Here is a 21,715-nt window from a genome sequence, read left to right on the forward strand (position 1 = left end):
ACTGGACCACCAGGAAAGTTTCCACTGTTCACACTCTCAACTCAGCCACACTTCCACTCTTAAGAGCTAGAAAAGTGGAAAATCTTTGCTAATAAAGTAATCTTACATTAAATATACCCACACCTCACTATTTCAACATCATCAACCACAGTTAATTAAGAGTTGACTATAAAGCTATGGGAAGACTATAATGATCAATGATAGATAAAATTTTAATTCACAATTGAAATTATTAATTTTCAAATGGATATCAAAATATTTAACTTGTAAGTGCTTCAGTGAATATGTTATGGCAAATAATAGCCCTCTGAAAACCTGAAAACAGTATCAAATCACAATAACATTTATTAATCACAACAGGACTCTTCTAAACTGACAATGTCATTGTACATTTTTTACTTATTTTTCTTTCTGGCTAGAATACTCAAATTTTAAATGTTACACAAAGAAGAGTAAATAATAATCACAACCTCAGTATCCTAAAAATAATCAAGTCACCAGCAAGCTACATCACAAGTGAGAGAAACTGTCACCTATTAATTGAGAAAACATTTTCTAAAAGATTCAAAGAATTAAGGAAGAAAAAGAAACGCATGGTCCAAATCATTAGCAGCAAAATAATCAATAATAAATATTTTATCAATGCAAGGATTTGTCTTTTCATTTCCCCCTTCAAATGAGTCCTTATTCATTTCCTGTTAAAATTTATTTGGAAAATTAACTGTGATACTCTAAACAAGAAAGAGTCTGAATGGGAAAAGGACTATGCCACATGGGAGAGTTCAAGTCCTGGTCCTTTCCTTCCTGTGTTTCTTGGATTAGTTACTGTCTCGGAGGCCAATTTCCCCAATTTTTAATAGGGATAAACATAATACCTACCTTTATGAGTTTGCTGTCAGGCTGAAACTAAGCTATATAAGAGAGCATGTTTACCTAATTTTTATTGCCAAAGCTTAGCCACTATTAGATTTAATACCTGACTCTATATTTTGAATGAAAGCATTCACTTCCATTTAAAAGTTTCAATAATTCAACTCAATATTTTTCATACCTACTCTGATAATACTTAGCTCAGGCACATTAATATTTTACAAATTTTATCCAAGTAAAATATTCAAAACTGTTTTTAAACAATTCAACCTCCAAGAGAATAAATTAAAAACTACTTTTTCCTGCCGCATCCTTTCCCATTTTCTTCTGCAGAGACAAATGCTTTTAATTTTAACTCTTTCAGCTCTGACAGTTAAAACCTCATTGCTAAGTAATATTCTTATACCACTATATTTATATATTTAAGATGCTATTCTATCGATCTTCCATTGTTATAAGGACTTGACTTTTATATTTAAGTAACTTCTCTACCCTCCATCCTACTAATGCAGTGTTTCTAATATAATTTTTGAGAGGAGTAACTAAATGCCTTTGCTATTTTTTCCCATCTGTTACCACTGTTATCTTTAATTTCCCCCTAATGTTCCATCATACGTGATAACAAGTCCTCCCTTTAATAGCAATTTTCCTTTCTCCACTCTCCAGTCTACTGACCACTAGCACCTAGTGTTATTACTGAGAAGTCTGATACCTGCCATTCTGCTTCTCAGTCCTTAGCAATAAACTATTTTTTCTTTCTGGAACTGTTAGAAGATTGTTTATCTCTGATGACCTGAAGTTTCATGACTCCTTGATCCTGTGATCCCTTTTAATTTAAAGCCTTTAAGAGCCTAAGCATATTTCATCGAAAGTAATTTGTTAAATATGTATAGTATGTGTCACAACAGTAAGAAGACATAAAAACAAGTACGACAGTTCAGTTGTCAGGAGGATTTAAATTATTAGGAAGCAAAAGCAAACATGACAATGATAATAACAGGTGAAATATTGTCCATGACATTAGATAAATGCAAAGAATTTAGAGGATTCAGCAGAGAAGAAAACATGTCTGTCAACCCACGGATTGAACCCAGGCCTCCCGCATTGTAGGCCGATTCTTACCAGCTGAGCCACCAGCGAAGCCCAAGGAAAGAGAGGGGAGGCACAAAATGGTTCACAGAAAGGTTGGGCATTTCTGGCTGAGAAATGAAGAATGAGTGAGCCAGTGGCATGGAAGGGTGGGATTTAAGACAGGAAAAAAACAGCATGAATAAAAAACACAATATCAGGAAAACAGAGGGTGTATTACTCAGGATACTCAGGAAATATTGACTAAATCCATTTTGACACTGGCATAAGATACATGTAAGGAGAACTGGGAGGCAGATAAATAATATAGCTGTTAAGGCTGGCTGAGCATGGAGATCCTCAAGCACCCATGCCAAGGAGAGTCTGAAGTTACTTGTAGATTCAGTTAGCACTTAAATTTACAATTTAAAATTAACAACTATAAAACAACACTAGAAGGAGAAATGAATTCAGGTTCAACTAACAGTTATGAAAATGGACTTACATATGATTAGATCTTCTTCCTCTATTTGTTTTCTTTCCTATGACGGGAGTGCCAAAATGTTCAGGGTTGGTGAGTGGGAGCTGGTCTAATGTCTGTGGGTAGGAACATAAACCCATCAAAAGTTATTAAGTTGCAAGTTCTCGTTTTCCTGTTTAAATCAAATCAATTTAAGAATATCCTTAGATTTTTAGATTTAAAACTTCCCAAGGGAGACAAAAATACAACTTTCCTAAAGATTAAAAACTTTCACTTCAAAGAATTATTAGAAGATGAATGAGCTCATAACTGGAAAAAAGTGAAAAGAAATTTAGTGTTCTTTCTAGATAATTTCATTATCTACTTGAGGGTTGACAGACTTCTAAGAGTGATTAAAATATAAAACAAATACAGCTCAGTGGAAACACAGATTTGAGAGATGAGAAATCTATGTGTAAGTACCTAATCCCTAGATTGAGGCCAACTGTATCTCAAAATTTTCTTTGCATGTAGGGAATCATAATCTAAAAAACAGAATTCTTAATAAGTAATGGAAACTAAATTATCAGGATAACCATCAACTGCCTAAAAAAGGGGCCTCAGATAGGCGACATTATGACTCTGCAAACATTTTCTGTAATAACCCCTGCAACCTACACCCCAATCCCCCTGCACTTAGCAGGATCCTATTTTCCCAATCAGGGATCAAACCCAGGCCCTGGCAGTGAAAGCACCAAGTCCTAATCACTGGCCCGCCAGGGAATTCCCTACAATAAATCCTACTTTTAAGGAAAATGTAAAAATTAGTTTTCCTAAAGTTAGTACTTTTATTTTCCCTTTCTTTTTAATACAGCAACATCCAATACTTGCTATGAAGACAATAATCAATAAGTGAACACTTCCTTCTTGTTATCAACTGGCAATTCATGTCTCTTACCCTGCTCAAAAAAAAACCTGATTTCCAGGGAAGGAACTGGTTGTTGGTTAAAAGCACAGTGAAAAAAGGGATTTTGAAATTCCTTCGTTTCCCCGTATCAGAGACTTCTTGGATTGTTTTGTGGCATTAATTCCTTAAAAGGTTTATATATCTAAAAAGTTAAAGTATCAATCTGAAGATGCTATCCCAACTGACTTAATTCTCTGAATATCATTTTGATAATAATCAAACTTTTTCAGCATTTTAAAGATTTTCCACTTACTGTTCCTTTTATACCTCCAATAAAATCTTTGCTATTTCAGGTATTTTTATGAACACAAGGGGAACAAAAAATCCCAGGAAAACTGTCACAGTGGAAATGAGGGCAAGGAACTAGTTACGATAAAAACGTCTCAAAGTTACAAACAAGAATGTTATATGAAAGGGTGTCCATTATCTTAAAGATCAGATATTTAAACTAATGCCAATATTTATAAGAAAAATTTTAACTTTTATTCTTAAAACTGAGATAATTTTGTTGCAACAGTGAACTAAAACATGAAAGGAGGAGGCATATTAATTTATTTTACATAATTTGTTAGAATATGCAAATATGTTTAAGGTATACACACACACACACGTGATAGTTGCTCTGTTGTGTCCAACTCTTTGTGACCCTGTGGACTCTAGCCCGCCAGGCTCCTCTGTCCATGGAATTCTCCAAGCAATAATACTGGAGTGGGTTGCCATTTCCTTCTCCAGGGACACACACACACACACACACACACACACGTATCCAACAATGAAGAATACAGTATAGAAAAAAGGCACTAGCCACAAAGCATTAAATAAAAACTGATTTCTTGAAATGATAGACAAAAATCATAACTTTTATATGGCTAAAAATATAAATCTTTCAAATGTAGCTTGGAATTCAGGCATTTAAAAAAATATCTGAAGGCAAAAGCTTGCCCAAATACAATAATATGCCAGACAAAATCTTTTCAGAAGTAACCTGTCATTAACTCCTAATTATGCTTCCCAAGTGTGAAAATTTCAAAGCACTCTATTTGGTAAATAGGGAAAATAAATTATTTTGGCTCAATTTCTCCTAAGCTAACAAAAAAATTAAATGCCCCTCCCCTAAGACTAAGGCCACTCTCTTAAAAGTAGAGAAAGATCCCCTGGAGAAGGGAAAGGCTACCCACTCCAGTATTCTGGCCCGAAGAATTCCACAAACTGTATAGTCCATGGGGTTGCAAAGAGTTGGAAACCACTGAGCAACTTTAACTATCAGCTTTCTATCTTATTTCTATTATCAGTATCGGCTAGTTATTTCACTTGGTTTAAGAAAGAAAATATCCAGAATTTCAGAAAAGTTTTCTAGCAATCACATACAGGAATTCCCAAATAAACTACAATCTCTCCCTAGTATTTAAAAAAGAATTAGAAGAATAAGAAGCAATTGTCTTATTGCTAAAAGCAGCCCTGTGTCCCTGGCCTCAATCCTGGAAAGCAGAAGCACTTTTATTTCACTTCACAGAAAAGAGTAAAGGATGGTCAGAATTAAGAGGGCTTGCCTGGTAGCTTAGTAGTAAAGAATCTGCCTGCCTGTGTAGGAGACGTGGATTCGATTCCGGGTCAGGAACTGGAGAAGGAAATGGCTACCCACTCCAGTATTCTTGCCTAGAAAATTCCATAGACAGAGGAGCCTGGCAGGCTACAGTCCATGGGGCAGCAAAAGAGTCAGACACGACTTCAGTTCAGTCATTCAGTCATGTCCAACTCTTTGCAACCCCATGGACTGCAGTACACCAGGCTTCCCTGTCCATCACCAACTCCCCGAGCTTGCCCAAGCTCATGTCCACTGAGTTGGTGATGCCATCCAACCATCTCATCCTCTGTCGTCCCCTTCTTCTCCTGCCTTTAGACATGTCTTAGCAACTAAACAACTACAACAAATACTTGGAGAGCACAACCAGAGACTCCTGGCTATATTAAAGGCTGAAGAAAATTCCACAGGCCTAGGGGAAACATGCTGATAGCCCTGTTATCTAAAATGGGCTGCAGGAAATGTGGAGCTAGGATTTCATCTAAACTTTCTTCAGCATTTTCAATTGCATGTAGTAACTGCACAAAGAGAATGCCAGCTGATAAAACTACTTTGGAATATTATTCAAATTACCACTCTAACAGATGCCAAGGATAAATTCCATGTCTATCTAGCTTATCCATGTACCTAGCATAGCACCTGCATATGGCAATGGGTAAGGAATAATACACGAGTATTCTAATATCCTCTAGCAAAACATGAAATTTAACACGTAGAGATACACAGAGTAAAACTGATCCCTCCTGAAATTAAGGTGGATACATTGAGCTACTAGATATCACTGCTTCGGCCTTCATACCACAACTATCTTATAAACTATCCCAATTTAAAATTCTCCTGGCAAAGACAAAATTAGTTCCTTAAGATACTTCATTGGAATAAGTAAATAAGACATATACATATCTTCACTTAGATGAAAAATCAAGTGTTCAAGTTCTCACACTCATTAACCCACCATAATTATCACATATTCTAAGGAAAATGAAATTATTTCTAAGAACTCCATAAACTCAGAATTCTGTTAATGTCATCAGTGAAAGAAGCCAAATTTACTGTACTTGTCCCAAAGTTATATGTATTTCCTATCTTTAAACCTTAACAATTAATTCATCAAATGGTTACTGAAGGCTTTTGTGTAGAAAACACTACTAGGAAAAGGAGAGTTCATCAAGATGACAAAAATTTGGCTATTCCACCAAAACAGCTTACAATTTTAAAGAGAAAATGATAAAAGTAACAAAGAAAGACCATAAAAAAAAAGTAAGAGAAGTGGAAAAGGATCAAAGGATACTGAGATCAAATTTGGTTAGAGAGCTCATGAAAGACATCATGAAGGAGGAAGCATTTCTCATAGTCTTGAGAGGAACGGGGCTCAGAAGAAACAAAGAAAAGGAAGTATGAACCATAATCTGAAAGTCGTACAAATGAGAAGTACAGGGAAATAATAAAGCATGAGACTGAAAAGATAGGCCAGAATTATTACAGAGAATCTGTCCCAAATTCGGAATTGAAATGGGAAGTCAATCATTTAAGGGAAAGGAAAAATAACAACAAAAAATAAAGTCTAATAATTTAACAGAAATATTAAAATTCCCCACAATAACATCATTCTAAATAGTTATTAGAAAAAAGAAATCTTGGTTTGGTCACACTGTATATTAACTAATATTTATAGTGTTATAGAATATAACACTATTTGTAACAATGTGCCCATTAAAAAATTTTTGAATTGCAAGTTATTGATTTTCAAAACTGTGTGTGTGAAGCCTGCACACTTATTAAAACATCTTTCGATTTTAGAGCATGATTTTGGTACTAGGAAGTGCTGGTTTGAGAAATGGTTCTGACCATCAATTTTATCAACTGTAAGCTAAAAATAAGAACTGCATCTCTCTCATAATGCTGTAAATGTGAGGACGTATGTAAAGCACTAAGCAAAGTCCCTGGCAGATATGAGCACTTCAGTTATTCATCCAACTAACGTTTATTGAGCTCCTGCTCTGTGCCAGGCACTGTTGCAGGAACTGGGAACACAGTGGTGAAGAAGACACACGAAATCTCTGCCACTGAGACACACGGTAGTCCGGAAGGCAGACAATACATAAGCACGTAAACACAGTGCTGAGAAAGACATGTGCTATAAAGAAAACTAAATTAACCCAGAAAGCTTATGAGGAATGGAAGCGTCCATTTTAGAAAGGGCAGTCAGGCAAGCCTTCTCCAAACAGAGGCTGTAATAAATGTCAGCTGCTGGCGGCAGCAGTCATTAGGAGGTGTTTGCAGTACTTAGAGTAGTTAGGAGGTCCCTTTAACAGTGATGACGGGGTCCAAGTAGGTTACAAACGAGGAGTCTCTATTCTATAATTATTTATAAATTAAAGGACTCTATATGAAAGTTGCCTAAAGATAATGAACAATCTCACTGTATTTTCTTCATGGACAAATGCTAATTGCTAAAATACATTTTTAAAAAAAGAGCATATAGAACCTGATAACTCAAACACAAGGCCTTAAAGTTTTCTCAGACCACATGCTAATACTTTTATATATTAATGAATTTTCCTGATTAACAAGTAAGTTGCTTGAGTAAGAAAGCAAAACTTTGCCAACCCCAATACAAAATACGACATGTTTGTTGATTAAGTGATTACTTACTTCACTCTCGGCAAAATGCCTCTCTCCTTTCAGGCACAGTGAGGACCGTCTCAACGTTTTCTCATCACCATCATCAAAAACTGCGAGAAGAGGTAGAAAAGGAAACTACTGAACAGATGTTCAAAGATTAACAAAATGACCTGTTATATTTAATTTTATCAGTGTAAAGAGAGCTACTCCTTTAAAAGATTAGATGTGACATTAAGTATCCATTTTCAGTTCTCTAACGAACAACTTCAAATGCAGAATATCTTATTCAATTTCTAGGGAAAAAAAATAATATAATGAAAACATCTTCCCTGGTACAGTAAACACCAAATGAAAAGTTAGCATTTCAGAAAGAAACCTTTTAAATGCTGATTAACCCTTCTCAATAGTGTAGAGAAAAAGCAAGCTTTTCTACTGGTAAATGCTAACAAATTTAAGAAACAAAAAACAAGAGTATAAATTTATATATTCAGACTGACCCTATAAATTACTCTAATCTCAATCTCAGTACTACTAACATTTTGGGCCAGATGAAGCAGGAAAGCCTTCTTAAACAAGATTCAAACTAAAATTACAAAGGAAAAGGCAACCACAGGAAAACTGACTATCATATGAAAACTGACAGCAGAGGTAAGAGTAAAGCAATAGAAGAATACTTGCAACTGAAGAGGAAAAGGTTTAACAATCCCTTTGTATATTTAAATATATAAACTCATATCCTAAAAATAAGATGATAACCTTTCCAAGAGGAAAAGATGGGACTGGGAAGACACTATACGTTGGCAATTCCAAAGAGAGAAAATACAACAGAAATAATGTTCCTTTCAATAAATATATGAAAATATGTCCAATCTCACTACTAATCACGGGAGAAGCAAATTAAAACAAAATTGAGATACTATTGTGCGTCCAGATGAGCACAAATTTAAAAATACTAGTAACGTCAAATTTGACAAGGGTTGGGAAAACAAGTACATTCATACACTACTGTTTATGGGAGTGTAAATTAATAGTCTTTTAGGAAAGTGGTTTTCATAACCTACCTAAGTTTTAAAAGGACATTTCCCTTCAATCTATGCCTAGTTCTCAATGCACACACTAGGGAAACACTACAATAATGTCCATGTACAAAATACATTCAATCCATAATATAGTAATTTACTATATAACACTAAGAAAACTGGCAACATCATCAGCATGAGTATTAGTTTAAAAATTTATCTGTTGCAAGACAACATGAATTTACTGAACGCTACTGAAATGCACACTCAAAAATAGTTAAGGTGAAAAAAAATACTTTAAAATACACTTTGAAGTGAAAAGCTAGAAATCCACTGTATAATATATACACTAAGTTCAAATTATACATTATGTACATATTTATGAAATAAAGTTTTTAAAGATCTGGAAAGATAAAAACTATTAATAGTAGTAACAACTATGGCAACTAAGAGATGAAGTAAATCAAGAAAAAACTCTGCCTTATTTATATTATCATTGAAAACACATTTTAAGAAGAATATGTATTCCCTTACCTACAGTGTACCAACTAGCATCTGTTAACTTATTGATTACAGCTTCCTGATATGCACCATCAAGATTCTTCACTTCCACAATAGCCCCAACCTAAAGTATTAAAAAAAAAAGTTAGAAAAACTTAAGAGAAATGAACAAACTAAAAACTGGCTTTTTTTGGACAAACTGATTTCGTGATGGTGAAGAATAAAGTAACTACTGATTTGCTTAAAGTGCCAGCAATTTTACTCACGATTGTTTCTGTATCATCAGTGAAAATATGAACATAATGAAAAAATTAAGTAATATCTAAGTATTATTATGAAAATATATAGTTTTGTCCTTACAACCTCTCTGAGGGAACTCTCACAGGTCTGGGGATCCCTATCTGTAAAACTGCATATCTTTGCCTCATATTACAACTCTTCTTTAAAAGATGCTGGGGAGAAATTAACAAATAATTCTGAGGTTCCCCATAAGTTACAGTGTACCAATAATGAAAATCTTTCAAAATATTTTCACCTGATCAAGAAAATGCTGATAATTTATATGGTTTATAAATGTATATGGTCTTTATATGTATGTGTGTGTGTGTGTGTGTGTACACAAATCATACCAAAACACTTCTACACAGCAAAAGAAATTGTCAACAATTTGAAAAGGCAACCTACAAAATGGGAGAAAATACATTTGCAAATCACATATCTGATAAAGGGTTAAAAATCAAAATATATAAAGAATTCATACAATGCAACAGAAAAAGAGAAGAAGAATCAAAACACCCAATTGAAAAATCGGCAAAGGTTCTCATTCCATACACAAAAATAAAATCAAAATGGATTAAAGACTTGCATGTAAAACTGGAAACCATAAAACTGCTAGAAGAAAACGTAAGCAGAGCACTCTTGGACATAAATTGTAGCAGTATGTTTTTTTGGATCTGTCTTCTAAGGCAAAGGAAGCAAAAGCAAAAATTAATAAATGGGACCTAATTAAACTTCAAAGCTTTTGCACAGTAAAGGAAATCATTGACAAAACAAAAATAGAATCTACTGAATGGGAGAAAATATTTGCAAATGATGCAAATGACAAGGAGCTAAAATCTAAAATACATAAACAGCTCACAAAATTAATATCCAGAAAAGCAGAAAGCTCCATTTAAAAAATGAGCAGAAGGCCTGAATAGACACTTTTCCAAAGACGACATACAGACAGCAAACAGGTACATGCAAATACGCTCAGTATCACTAATCAACAGGGAAATGCAAATTAAACCCACTATTAGGTATCTCCTGACACCTACTGAGAATGGCTTATCATTATCAAAAGACAAGAAACAAAAGTGCTGACCAGGATGTGGAGCAGGAAACCTTTGTGCACTACTGGTAGGAACCTAAACTGGTACAGCACTATGGAAAGCAGAATAGAGGGTCTTCAAAAAAATTACACAGACAACTATCACACGATCCAGTAATTTCACTTGTGGATATTTATCTGAAGGAAATGAAAACACTAATTTGAAAGGATATACGCACCCCCCAAGTTCACTGAAGCATTATTTACAATAGCAAAGATAGGAAAAGAAGCTAAGTATCCATCAATGGATGATAAAGATATGTGTGTGCGTGCACACATGCTCACATAAGTCAGCCATTAAAAAGAATGAAAGCCTGTCATCTGCAACAACATGGGCAGACACTGAGGGCATTGTGCCACATGAAATTAGTCATATAGAAAAAGACAATTACCATACGATATCACTTATACATGAAGTCTAAAAAACAAAACAAACAAAAAGCCAACTTTATAAGATACAGAGAATAAGATCGAAAATAGAGGCTAAGTCTTAAAAGTCCTCACCCCAAGAAAAAAATTTTTTTACAACCGTGTGTGCTAAGTTGCTTCATACAGTAGCGTCCAACTCTTTGTGACCCTATGGACTGTAGCCCTCCAGGCTCCTCTGTCTATGGAATTCTCCAGGCAAGAATACTGGAGAGGGTTGCTATGCCCTCCTCCAGGGGATCTTCTCCACCCAGGGATGGAACCCGAGACTCTTATGTCTCCTGCACCGGCAGATGGATTCTTTACCACTAGCACCACGTGGGAAGCCCCTTTACAACCATGTATGGTGACAAATGTTAACTTAGTGATCCACAAATATTCAACCATTATACTGTATACTGAAACTAGTAATAATATTAGTTTCATCTCAGTTAAAAGAAAATGTATATGATCTTTACAGTGATAACAAAACTAAACTTGTTTAGAGAAGAGAGTGTCAGCCCCACACGATGCCCATAAAAGGGAAGGAAACTCTTCTCTCTCTCTCTTCTAGTTCCCAAACCAGAGACGAAGCACAGGCTCCCTGCAATACAAGTGCACACTCCCAACCACTGGACCACCAGAGACTACTGTCAATAAATACATGGTGCATTTTTAAAATACAATCCTCAAGTGTTCCAGTATTATCTTCATGTCAACTCACTGAAAATATACTGAAATCAAATAACCACAAATAAATAGGAAGTTTATTTTCTCTAGGACAAACATTTATCCAAATACTAATACTCCATCAGCTGATAGAAAGCTACAAAGTATATTAGGAAACAACTGAAAGTCTACATACAAAAAAAATCCATAAGCAAGAGAAATATTTCAACAATTTTGAGACTGTAATTTAATACACTTGTCTATGTCAAAATCAAAATGATCCCAAACCTAATCAAAAAAAAAGAAAATTTTAATAAGACAAAACAAACAAGCAAAAAAAACCAACTATGCCATAATCAAACAGGCTTAACCAAAAAGAGAGATGTCTAGAGGATTCAAATTGTCTTTCCAATCCCTGCAACACTGAGCATTTTTTGTAACTGGTACCAGCTAGCATGTGCCAGGTAAATAAGGTAGTCAGGTAGTGAAGAGCTAGCTGGTGTGCTCATAAGGCAAACACACAAATAAGGCATAGAGATGCGTGTGTTCTGATCATCCAGGGGGCACAATGCTTCAAAACTACAGGCTATGAGTCCATGAGAATTTTTATTTTTGCCATCTCATTACTAGCTATAAGACCTTGGGCCAGATTACTTGACCTCCCATCTCCCTCCAACTTCCTCATCTCTAAAGAGTTGTTATGAGGATTATATAAAATAATATGTGCAGAGAAATTAGCACAGTACTAACACATACTAAATGCTAAATAAATGGCAGTTAACATCAAATTGCGTGTGTGTGTGTGTTAGTCACTCAGTTATGTCTGAATCTTTGTGACCCGATGGACTGTAGCCCACCAGGCTCCTCTGTCCATGGAATTCTCCAGTCAAGAATACCGGCGTGGGTTGCAATTTCCTTCTCCAGGGGATGTTCCTAACCCAGGGATAAAACCAAGTCTTCGGACTACACAGAGATTCTTTATCATCTAAGCCACCAGGGAAGCCCAACATCAAATTATACATGTGCATGTTTTTGTCCTTTTATCCCTACAAGTAATACACATGTGCATATAACATTAAAGAGGACACCTATAAAAAAGAAAAAGTGGAAAATAATTTTCACAAGGCAATATTAAAAAACTTACAAGTTTTAGTCTTCCATGTGCAGATGTGCTCAGTCATGTCTGACTTTGTGACCCCATGGACTGCAATTCACCAGGCTCCTCTGTCCATGGAATTTTCCAGGCAAGAATACTGGAGTGGGTTGCCATCCCTACTCCAGGGGATCTATCTTCCCAATGTATGGATCAAACCCACATCTCTTGCATTGGCAGGCGGGTTCTTTACCACTAGTGCTATTTGGGAAGCCCTTAGTCTTCCACAGTGCCTACTATATATGCAAGGTACTAATGCCCTGGGGATTCAATTAAAAGTTTTCAAAACAACCACCAACAAAAATCGGCAGATAGAGACATCTATCAAGTTCTCTGAAAAGTACTGTTTCATTAGGAAAGGAATTTTCTTGCATCTAAAAATGTTTCTTCAATTATGTTAGTGTTTCTTAAAATTTGCCCAGCTAAGCCAATGTCCGTTTCAGACATTCAAAAGGGCCGAACAGGACATAGTGGCTACCCACATATTTCCTTTAAGCCTGCTCACTAGTGCAAAGTAAAGCAACACTTAATTCATAACTGGCCAATGAAGAAAAAATAATGCAAATAAATTAAACTCTCTATGTGTATGCATGAACAGTTGATCACTTTTAACCGCCTGCTGCTGCTGCTGCTAAGTCGCTTCAGTCGTATCCGACTCTGTGCGACCCCATAGACGGCAGCCCACCAGGCTCCCCCGTCCCTGGGATTCTCTAGGCAAGAACACTGGAGTGGGTTGCCATTTCCTTCTGCAGTGCATGAAAGTGAAAAGCGAAAGTGAAGTGGCTCAGTCGTGCCCGACTCTTAGCGACCCCATGGACTGCAGCCTACCAGGCTCCTCCATCCACAGGATTTTCCAGGCAAGAGTACTGGAGTGGGGTGCCATTGCCTTCTCTGTATAACTGCCTAATGACCCTTAAAAAATTTCATAGGCCAGCAGTTGCTTCAAAGAATCGAAAGCTCTGAAGATTTATTATGTTTTGTTTTCTCACTTTTCACATCATCATGGAACTCGTATCACTTGATCCCTAGTTTACCACTTAATATTTCTGGAAATTCCACCCTTTTAGTAAGTGAAACATGGTGAGAGTAAAACAGATGAGTGAATAAAAAGCAATCAATCTTTCCTTGATGTTCATTTCACTTGTGAACACAAGTTTTACTGTCATATAGGTTTTATGGCACATTAAGTCTATTTTTTTTCCTATTTAGAGAGAATTACACATTTAGAAAGCATCACTATGAACAAAGCTAGTGGAGGTGATGGAATTCCAGTGGAGCTCTTTCAAATTCTAAAAGATGATGCTGTGAAAGTACTGCACTCAATATGCCAGCAAATTTGGAAAACTCAGCAGTGGCCACAGCACTGGAAAAGGTCAGTTTTCATTCCAATCCCAAAGAAAGGCAGTGCCAAAGAATGCTCAAACTACCGTACAATTCCACTCATCTCACACGCTAGTAAAGTAATGCTCAAAATTCTCCAAGCCAGGCTTCAGCAGTACGTGAATCGTGAACTTCCAGATGTTCAAGCTCGTTTTAGAAAAGGCGGAGGAACCAGAGGTCAAATTGCCAACATTCACTGGATCATGGAAAAAGCAAGAGAGTTCCAGAAAAACATCTATTTCTGCTTTATTGACTATGCCAAAGCCTTTGACTGTGTGGATCACAATAAACTGTGGAAAATTCTGAAAGAGATGGGAATACCAGACCACCTGACCTGCCTCTTGAGAAACCTATATGCAGGTCAGGAAGCAACAGTTAGAACTGGACATGGAACAACAGACTGGTTCCATGTAGGAAAAGGAGTACATCAAGGCTGTATACTGTCACACTGCTTATTTAACTTATATGCAGATGCAGAGTACATCATGAGAAACGCTGGGCTGGAAGAAGCACAAGCTGGAATCAAGATTGCCGGGAGAAATATCAATAACCTCAGATATGCAGATGACACCATCCTTATGGTAGAAAGTGAAGAGGAACTAAAAAGCCTCTTGATGAAAGTGAAAGAGGAAAGTGAAAAAGTTGGCTTAAAGCTCAACATTCAGAAAACGAAGATTATGGCATCTGGTCCCATCACTTCATGGGAAACAGATGGGGAAACAGTGTCCGACTTTATTTTTTGGGGCTCCAAAATTACTGCAGATGGTGACTGCAGTCATCAAATTAAAAGACGCTTACTCCTTGGAAGGAAAGTTATGACCAATCTAGATAGCATATTGAAAAGCAGAGATGTTACTTTGCCAACAAAGGTCCGGCTAGTCAAGGCTATGGTTTTTCCAGTGGTCATGTATGGATGTGAGAGTTGGACTGCGAAGAAAGCTGAGCGCCGAAGAATTGATGCTTTTGAACTGTGGTGTTGGAGAAGACTCTTGAGAGTCCTTGAACTGCAAGGAGCTCCAACCAGTCCATCCTAAAGGAGATCACACCTGGGTGTTCACTGGAAGGACTGATGCTGAAGCTGAAACTCCAATACTTTGGCCACCTCATGAGAAGAGCTGACTCATTGGAAACGACTCCGATGCTGGGAGGGATTGGGGGCAGGAGGAGAAGGGGACGACAGAGGATGAAATGGCTGGATGGTATCACTGACTCGATGGACGTGAGTTTGAGTGAACTCTGGCAGTTGGTGATGGACAGGGAGGCCTGGAGTGCTGCGATTCACGGGGTCGCAAAAAGTCGGACCTGACTGAGCAACTGAACTGAACTGAACATATTTATCAACTGAATTGCAAAGTAACCAATGAATTTTTTAAAAGATCAAGATTATTACTTCTAGTGCTTCAGTGGGAAACAGTTATTATGAATAAATAAATGAATTACCTTTAGTGGGCCCTTTATATGGTCATCTTGAACTTCCACTGTTGAAGAATCATGTCTAAATGTTACCTAGAGATTATAAATTTAATTAGCCACCAAAAAAGAAAAAAAAGCAGCACAAGCTCATTAATGCATGAATTCTTTTTTTTTAATAAGTAATCTAAACAAATGGCTGCCTAGTTTGTACAAAATCTCAATCCCTAAGTAGAAACTGAAAAACTTACTATTTAACAGACAACACCCAGACTAATTTACTTGATAATTCACTCATTATAGTTTATTCAGTACTATTAGTTATGAGTTTAATCATATAATTTGTTTTCCTAAAAAATGAGGAAAAAGGAGGTGGTGATCTTAGTTTATTATGTATTCTACCATTTTGTGAAGCCTTCGGTTAATAATAAGCAGTAGCAACACACATTTGCTGAGTGTCCAGCATTAAGCTCAAGCATTGAACCTATCATCTTCACAAAAACTTTACTAGGTAGGGTGGTTATTCCCATTTTGTTGCTAAGAAAACAGAGGAACACAAAGTGTAAGCAACTGGTCCAAGATCACAGAACTAGTACATGGTAGAGCTGAGATTCAAACTCAGGCCATCCGGATCCAGAACTTTACTGTCCTGTCAGTACAGACATCAGAGAATGGGACACTAGATGTTAAAATAAAGGGATCAAGTTTAAATATTTAATTAGTTGGTAAAAACAAAATAGCTTCCAATACTCAGTATAGAAAAGGTGGTTTCCCCTATATAAAACAAGAGCTTCCAAGGACTGAACCATTAACGTGGTCTTATCTGATGTGTGTGGTAATCAATTATGAAATAGGCTCACAAACCAGCTACGAAAGGAGCTGTCCTGTACTCACAGCATCCCATACATTTCTGTCTCACACATGGCACTACTACACTTCATTTAAATTATGTGTTTACACATCTGTGTCATTCACTTAGACAGTAAACCACTTAAGAATTGAGAAAAGGTCTTAATACTCGAGTTTCAATACCTGATACAATGCCCAGCATGTAATAAATGCTCAACAAATAAAAACTTATAGGGAAGAAGTATATTAACAAATTGTTGAAAATGTATTAACTCTGAATCATAAACAAACTGATACAGAAATATACTACCATATCTGTTGAGAAAATCATTCGCTTTGAATTATAAACAGATTTTTAGAGCAGTCTAAAGAACTAAGAACAAATTTTAGACAGCCACTACTTATGAGACACGAGGTTTTGGCCGGTACTCTGTGCTACCAGCACAAGTCACACAGACTGCTTTCTTCCTTTCACTGGTAGCAAGAAATGGCACAACTGCTGTGTGTCGTTTTGCAGGACCATGCATTACACAGAGACACCCAGGTGAGATTACAAATCACGGCTCAATTCCAGTGAAGCATGGTTCCTGGAGTAACACATGGCTCTTGCCCAAAGGAACACCTTTTCTAACCAGCACAGGTTAGAAGGTGCTTATCTGGAGGCCAAGTTCTGCTGAGGAGAAGTCCCACCTCTCTCCAAAGGGAGAGATTTCTGTCTAATTCACACCAAGGTATTACATGTGCTCTCAGGAGCTCTGTCTGAAAGAATGAGAAAACTGATTAAAAAAAAACTTTCTCTTCATCTACAAGACAGTAATGGCAAAAATGACTGCTCAGAGAACACCAGCGTGTGAAGTCAGAACAGGAAAAGGCACTACAGGAGCTTAGGTACACCAAGCATGTGAAACCTGAAGGCAGGGAGGGAGACCAGATCAGCATCCTACAGGCTTACAGTTAATTTAAAGGCCCTGTCACAAAGGTTCTTAACTAGCGGTGTGAATTAGCATCACCCCGAAGCTTTTTTCAACATATCCCTGCGGTAAGGAAAGAACCAAGGCATACCAGCATGGAAGAAGCTCTGATAGCTCAAGTACAACACCTCTATGGCTGTTTTACTGGTGATGTTCAAAACAATATTTTATGGGGTATATGCTACCTAGATTATAAGTCTCTTGAAAAGATACAAGGTTATTCTCATATCCCCATCCTCCTTCCCACCTGCACAGTTTGCAACTCAATAAATAACTGGCAAGATTTTTTCAAGAAAAGTAGAAGATAAGGAATCAACAACTAGATCCACTATCATCAGTTATAAACCACATCTCAATTTCATGGTTAAAATGGTGAAGGGTCTTAAAATTGATGTACTATTCAAATCCCATTCTGTCACTAATTTTCCAGGATGGTCCAAATAAAAGGCCCTGGCCCTTTTATTGAGCCTCATTTTCCTTAGGATAAAATTAAGAAATTAAACTACATGACTTCTAAGGTCCTTTCCAGTTCTAAAAGGCTAACAATACAAACAATACCATGTCTGTAGTGAAATGGCATTCAAAATACCAATTATGATCGTCTAATTTCATTCCAATTAGAACACTTAAGAATCACAAATAATGCTTTGTTTTCAGTTATTTTTACAATCTTTACTCTTAGAAACTAAACTCAACTTTCAGAAGAAAAAATTTTTAATACATTCACCAAATAAAAGTTCAGATATCAAATACTAAATACATAATTTATAAAATCTAAAAATATATATATATATATAATTTATAAAATCTACATATACTGTACCTTGACTTTGACAAGTCTTTTTGCTGTCTTGATCTTGGCTTCACAAAAGGCTCCTCTGTATTTAGCACTCACATCAGTGCCCACTGTCAAATAGGGAGGTTCATCAAGCGCCTAAAAATGCAAAAACTTATTATTAGATTTAAACTTTTGAGTTCCTTCCCCCAATCAGACTTCAGATTGGTAGATCTAATCCTGTTACAGCTATAAAAGCTATAATACATGAATGTATTGTTAACAAGAACAATCTATAAAATACTCTAACTTAAAAATAAGTAAAATACATAAGGTCTATTTACATGTACCAAAATGTACGTCAAAGAAGATACAAATGCATCTTTTTTCTCTACATGAAACACACATGGTCCATGATATGAATCAGCTCAATCACAAGTATGTATCATCCTATCCACTCTTTTATTCAAATTTTCTTTACTAAATAAGCCCTGAAAGAAAAGGAACATTCTTAAAGCTCAAAGAAAATTTCTTTTCATATTTAGGCTATTATCTTGGCAGCCACCCAAATTCAGAACAGCTCCCTATCAAGATGACTCTAAGGTAGAACAGTATCAAAGGGGGTAGGGAAAAACCACATAGATTCAAACTATTGTTAAAAACTGAACAAAGACATCCAATTTGAAAAATCTCAAGTAAAAATCAGCCAAAATGTCTCAACTGCTTTGACATGAATTCACTGTTTACTTCCCGTCTACAATAAATAGTCTAAGCTTTTTCACTGTGATTTAATTTTTAATAGTCCTAATCTAGCTGTTTTTTTATAATCACGTTCTTTTTCTGCTCAGGAGCTATAGTTCTAAGGGGTTCTACTTACGTTAATCAATTCCACAGACAAAGAAAGATTATACAAGTAACTTCTCCCAAAATGTTTTATAAGAAAAACTAATATACCAAGATGCACCACCAGAGGGGGAAAAAAAAAAAAAAGAGTTGGGAGTCTGGGAAAATCAGTTTATTGAATCAATTCCCATTCTGTCTCACCATTTTCCAGTCTATTTGTCCAAAGAATCCTTTTTTAAAATTAACATCTATTAACATCCTGCAGAAATTCCACAGAATACAAGGTGGAAAAATACTAATATATAGCAATAACTAATGAGAACATCAATTTCATTTGGATCTTCAAATAAATTTACCTCTAATAGTTCTGGCTAATACACATAGAAGAGATCTATCTCTAAAAAAATATCCTAATGATATAACAAAAATTATCATAAAGACAGCAAATAATTTTAATAACTTTTTGAAAGGTGGGGGAGGTATCAGAAACCAAAAAAAGGGGTTACAACTAAACATATCAGGTCACCCTCCTTAATGGCCATTTGCCTCACGTATATTTTAAAAAAACACTTAAAACATATCAAGTATATGATTTCTTAAATCTACTTAAGAAAATGCTTATATTTCAATTTATGCTATAGCAGAAGTGTACTCTCATAGCAAGATAATCATTTCTGCATTGTTATTTTTAAAATATGCTGATACCATGAACTACAATTTGATAACTCTGTACTAGTCTTTGCACCTAAATTTAATAAATACATTTCTACCTTATGGCTGAGCCCTCTTAAAGTATCACCTTTCTTGGTCAAAATTTTGATTTAATTCCAGACAGGCTAATGGCTCTATTTTAGCAAGAATATGAACAGGAATTTGCAGCACTTCACTAAGAAATTGTCAAAAAGACATTAATTCAATTGATAAATTTTGTGTTATTCCTAAAGAAGCCCAGATAAAGGGGCTGCTTCATGCCCATAAGGCCCATTAACCTCCACAACTCACAACCTCTCCCATTAATACTTCCTGCCTCATTAGCCAGCAAAATTTTATTTTCATAGATAAATAGTTTGGTTAACTAAAAATTAATGAGGAACCAGAAATCGTGAAATAGAGAAAAGAATCAGAGGTGATCTAAAAGTACTTGTTCCTGCCCAATCAGAAACAAATAAATATTCAAGAAATGATACACTTTTTAGATACTATTATAGAGAATTCTAAACCAAAAAGGCAGGGGGGGGCAGGAATAGAACAGTAATATTATTTAGACTACTAGTACACATAAACTCATTTAAGTATTCTTTTCACTAATATTCATATCAAACACTGGTCACATTCCAACATTAGCAAACAATAACTATGCTTACTGAGCAGATTTATTCAACTTGAATATGAGAAAGGTGATTTTTCCTCCAATCAAAGCCCATCCCACATTGTAACCAACATGGAAATCCATGTAGATAGAAAAGAGTAATAATTAACTCAGATTTCATGAGGGCAAATTATTACTTTCAGGGAGTATTATTTCCCTTCCATCACAGTAGAACACAAGAAAAGGAATTAGCAAACTACATAAAGAAAATGTCTATTAGAAAAATACTTGCAAAGGAAAGTCGAAGTTTAAAAAAACTTGCTAGATACATTGTTAGAACAGTGTTATTTTCTCAAAAGAGCATAAGAAAAGCAAAGATCTATGCCCTGATTTTAATTTGTCTCTCTCTCTTTTTTTTTTTTTGGTATCATTATAGGTAAGTTACTTTTTGTCTCTAATTTCTCTTAATTATTCAGATGAATAATCTGAATTCTGTATACATTTGTTTAACACGCCTGCGTTTTAACACAGGTTGGAGCTACACAGATAGTCAGAATGGGATACTGACACACATTAATTGTCTAGAAGTGAAACTATGCTAACCAGAACATGAATTTCTACAGAAAAACAAATGGAACTCACAACGTACATAATTGTGTATATACATAATGTGTATATAATTTTGTTGTTGTTTAGTCACTAAGTTGTGCCTGACTCTTTGTGAACCCACGGACTGTAGCCCACCAGGCTTTTCTCTCTCCATGGGATTTCCCAGGCAAGTTATATGGAATGGGTTGCCATTTCCTTCTCCAGGGGATCTTTCCAACCCAAGAACGAAACTCGCAACTTCTCTATTGGCAGGCAGGTTCTTTATCACTGAGCTACCAGGGAAGCCCGTATGTAATTTTCAGCTCAGTTCAGTCGCTCAGTCGTGTTCGACTCTTTGTGACCCCATGAATCACAGAATGCCAGGCCTCCCTGTCCATCACCAACTCCCGGAGTTCACTCAAAGTCACGTCCATCGAGTCGGTGATGCCATCCAGCCATCTCATCCTCTGTCATCCCCTTCTCCTCCTGCCCCCAATCCCTCCCAGCATCGGAGTCTTTTCCAATGAGTCAACTCTTCGCATGAGGTGGCCAAAGTACTGGAGTTTCAGCTTTAGCATCATTCCTTCCAAAGAAATCCCAGGGCTCATCTCCTTCAGAATGGACTGGTTGGATCTCCTTGCAGTCCAAGGGACTCTCAAGAGTCTTCTCCATCACCACAGTTCAAAAGTATCAATTCTTCAGCGCTCAGCTTTCTTCACAGTACAACTCTCACATCCATACATGACTACTGGAAAAACCATAGCCTTGACTAGAAGGACCTTTGTTAGCAAAGTAATGTCTCTGCTTTTTAATATGCTGTCTAGGTTGGTCATAACTTTCCTTCCAAGGAGTAAGCGTCTTAATTTCATGGCTGCAATCACCATCTGCAGTGATCTTGGAGC

At 36.2% G+C, this 21,715-nt stretch overlaps 1 protein-coding gene across 6 annotated transcripts in view; it reads right to left on the reverse strand.

Annotated features, from left to right (window-relative positions):
* ARID4B (AT-rich interaction domain 4B) overlaps positions 1-21,715 on the reverse strand; it is a 137,713-nt gene that overhangs the window by 64,761 nt on the left and 51,237 nt on the right. For all 6 annotated transcript variants that reach the window (XM_055588624.1, XM_055588618.1, XM_055588633.1 and 3 more), the window contains exons 3-7: positions 18,122-18,232; positions 15,509-15,574; positions 9,126-9,216; positions 7,603-7,682; positions 2,444-2,535 (exon numbers count right to left, since the gene is read on the reverse strand). In XM_055588624.1, the coding sequence (XP_055444599.1) occupies positions 2,444-2,535; positions 7,603-7,682; positions 9,126-9,216; positions 15,509-15,574; positions 18,122-18,232 (440 nt within the window). The remainder of the gene's footprint in view (positions 1-2,443; positions 2,536-7,602; positions 7,683-9,125; positions 9,217-15,508; positions 15,575-18,121; positions 18,233-21,715) is intronic.

The sequence above is a fragment of the Bubalus kerabau genome, chromosome 1, assembly GCF_029407905.1.
Source record: "Bubalus kerabau isolate K-KA32 ecotype Philippines breed swamp buffalo chromosome 1, PCC_UOA_SB_1v2, whole genome shotgun sequence".
In the NCBI taxonomy this organism is placed as follows: domain Eukaryota; kingdom Metazoa; phylum Chordata; class Mammalia; order Artiodactyla; family Bovidae; genus Bubalus; species Bubalus kerabau.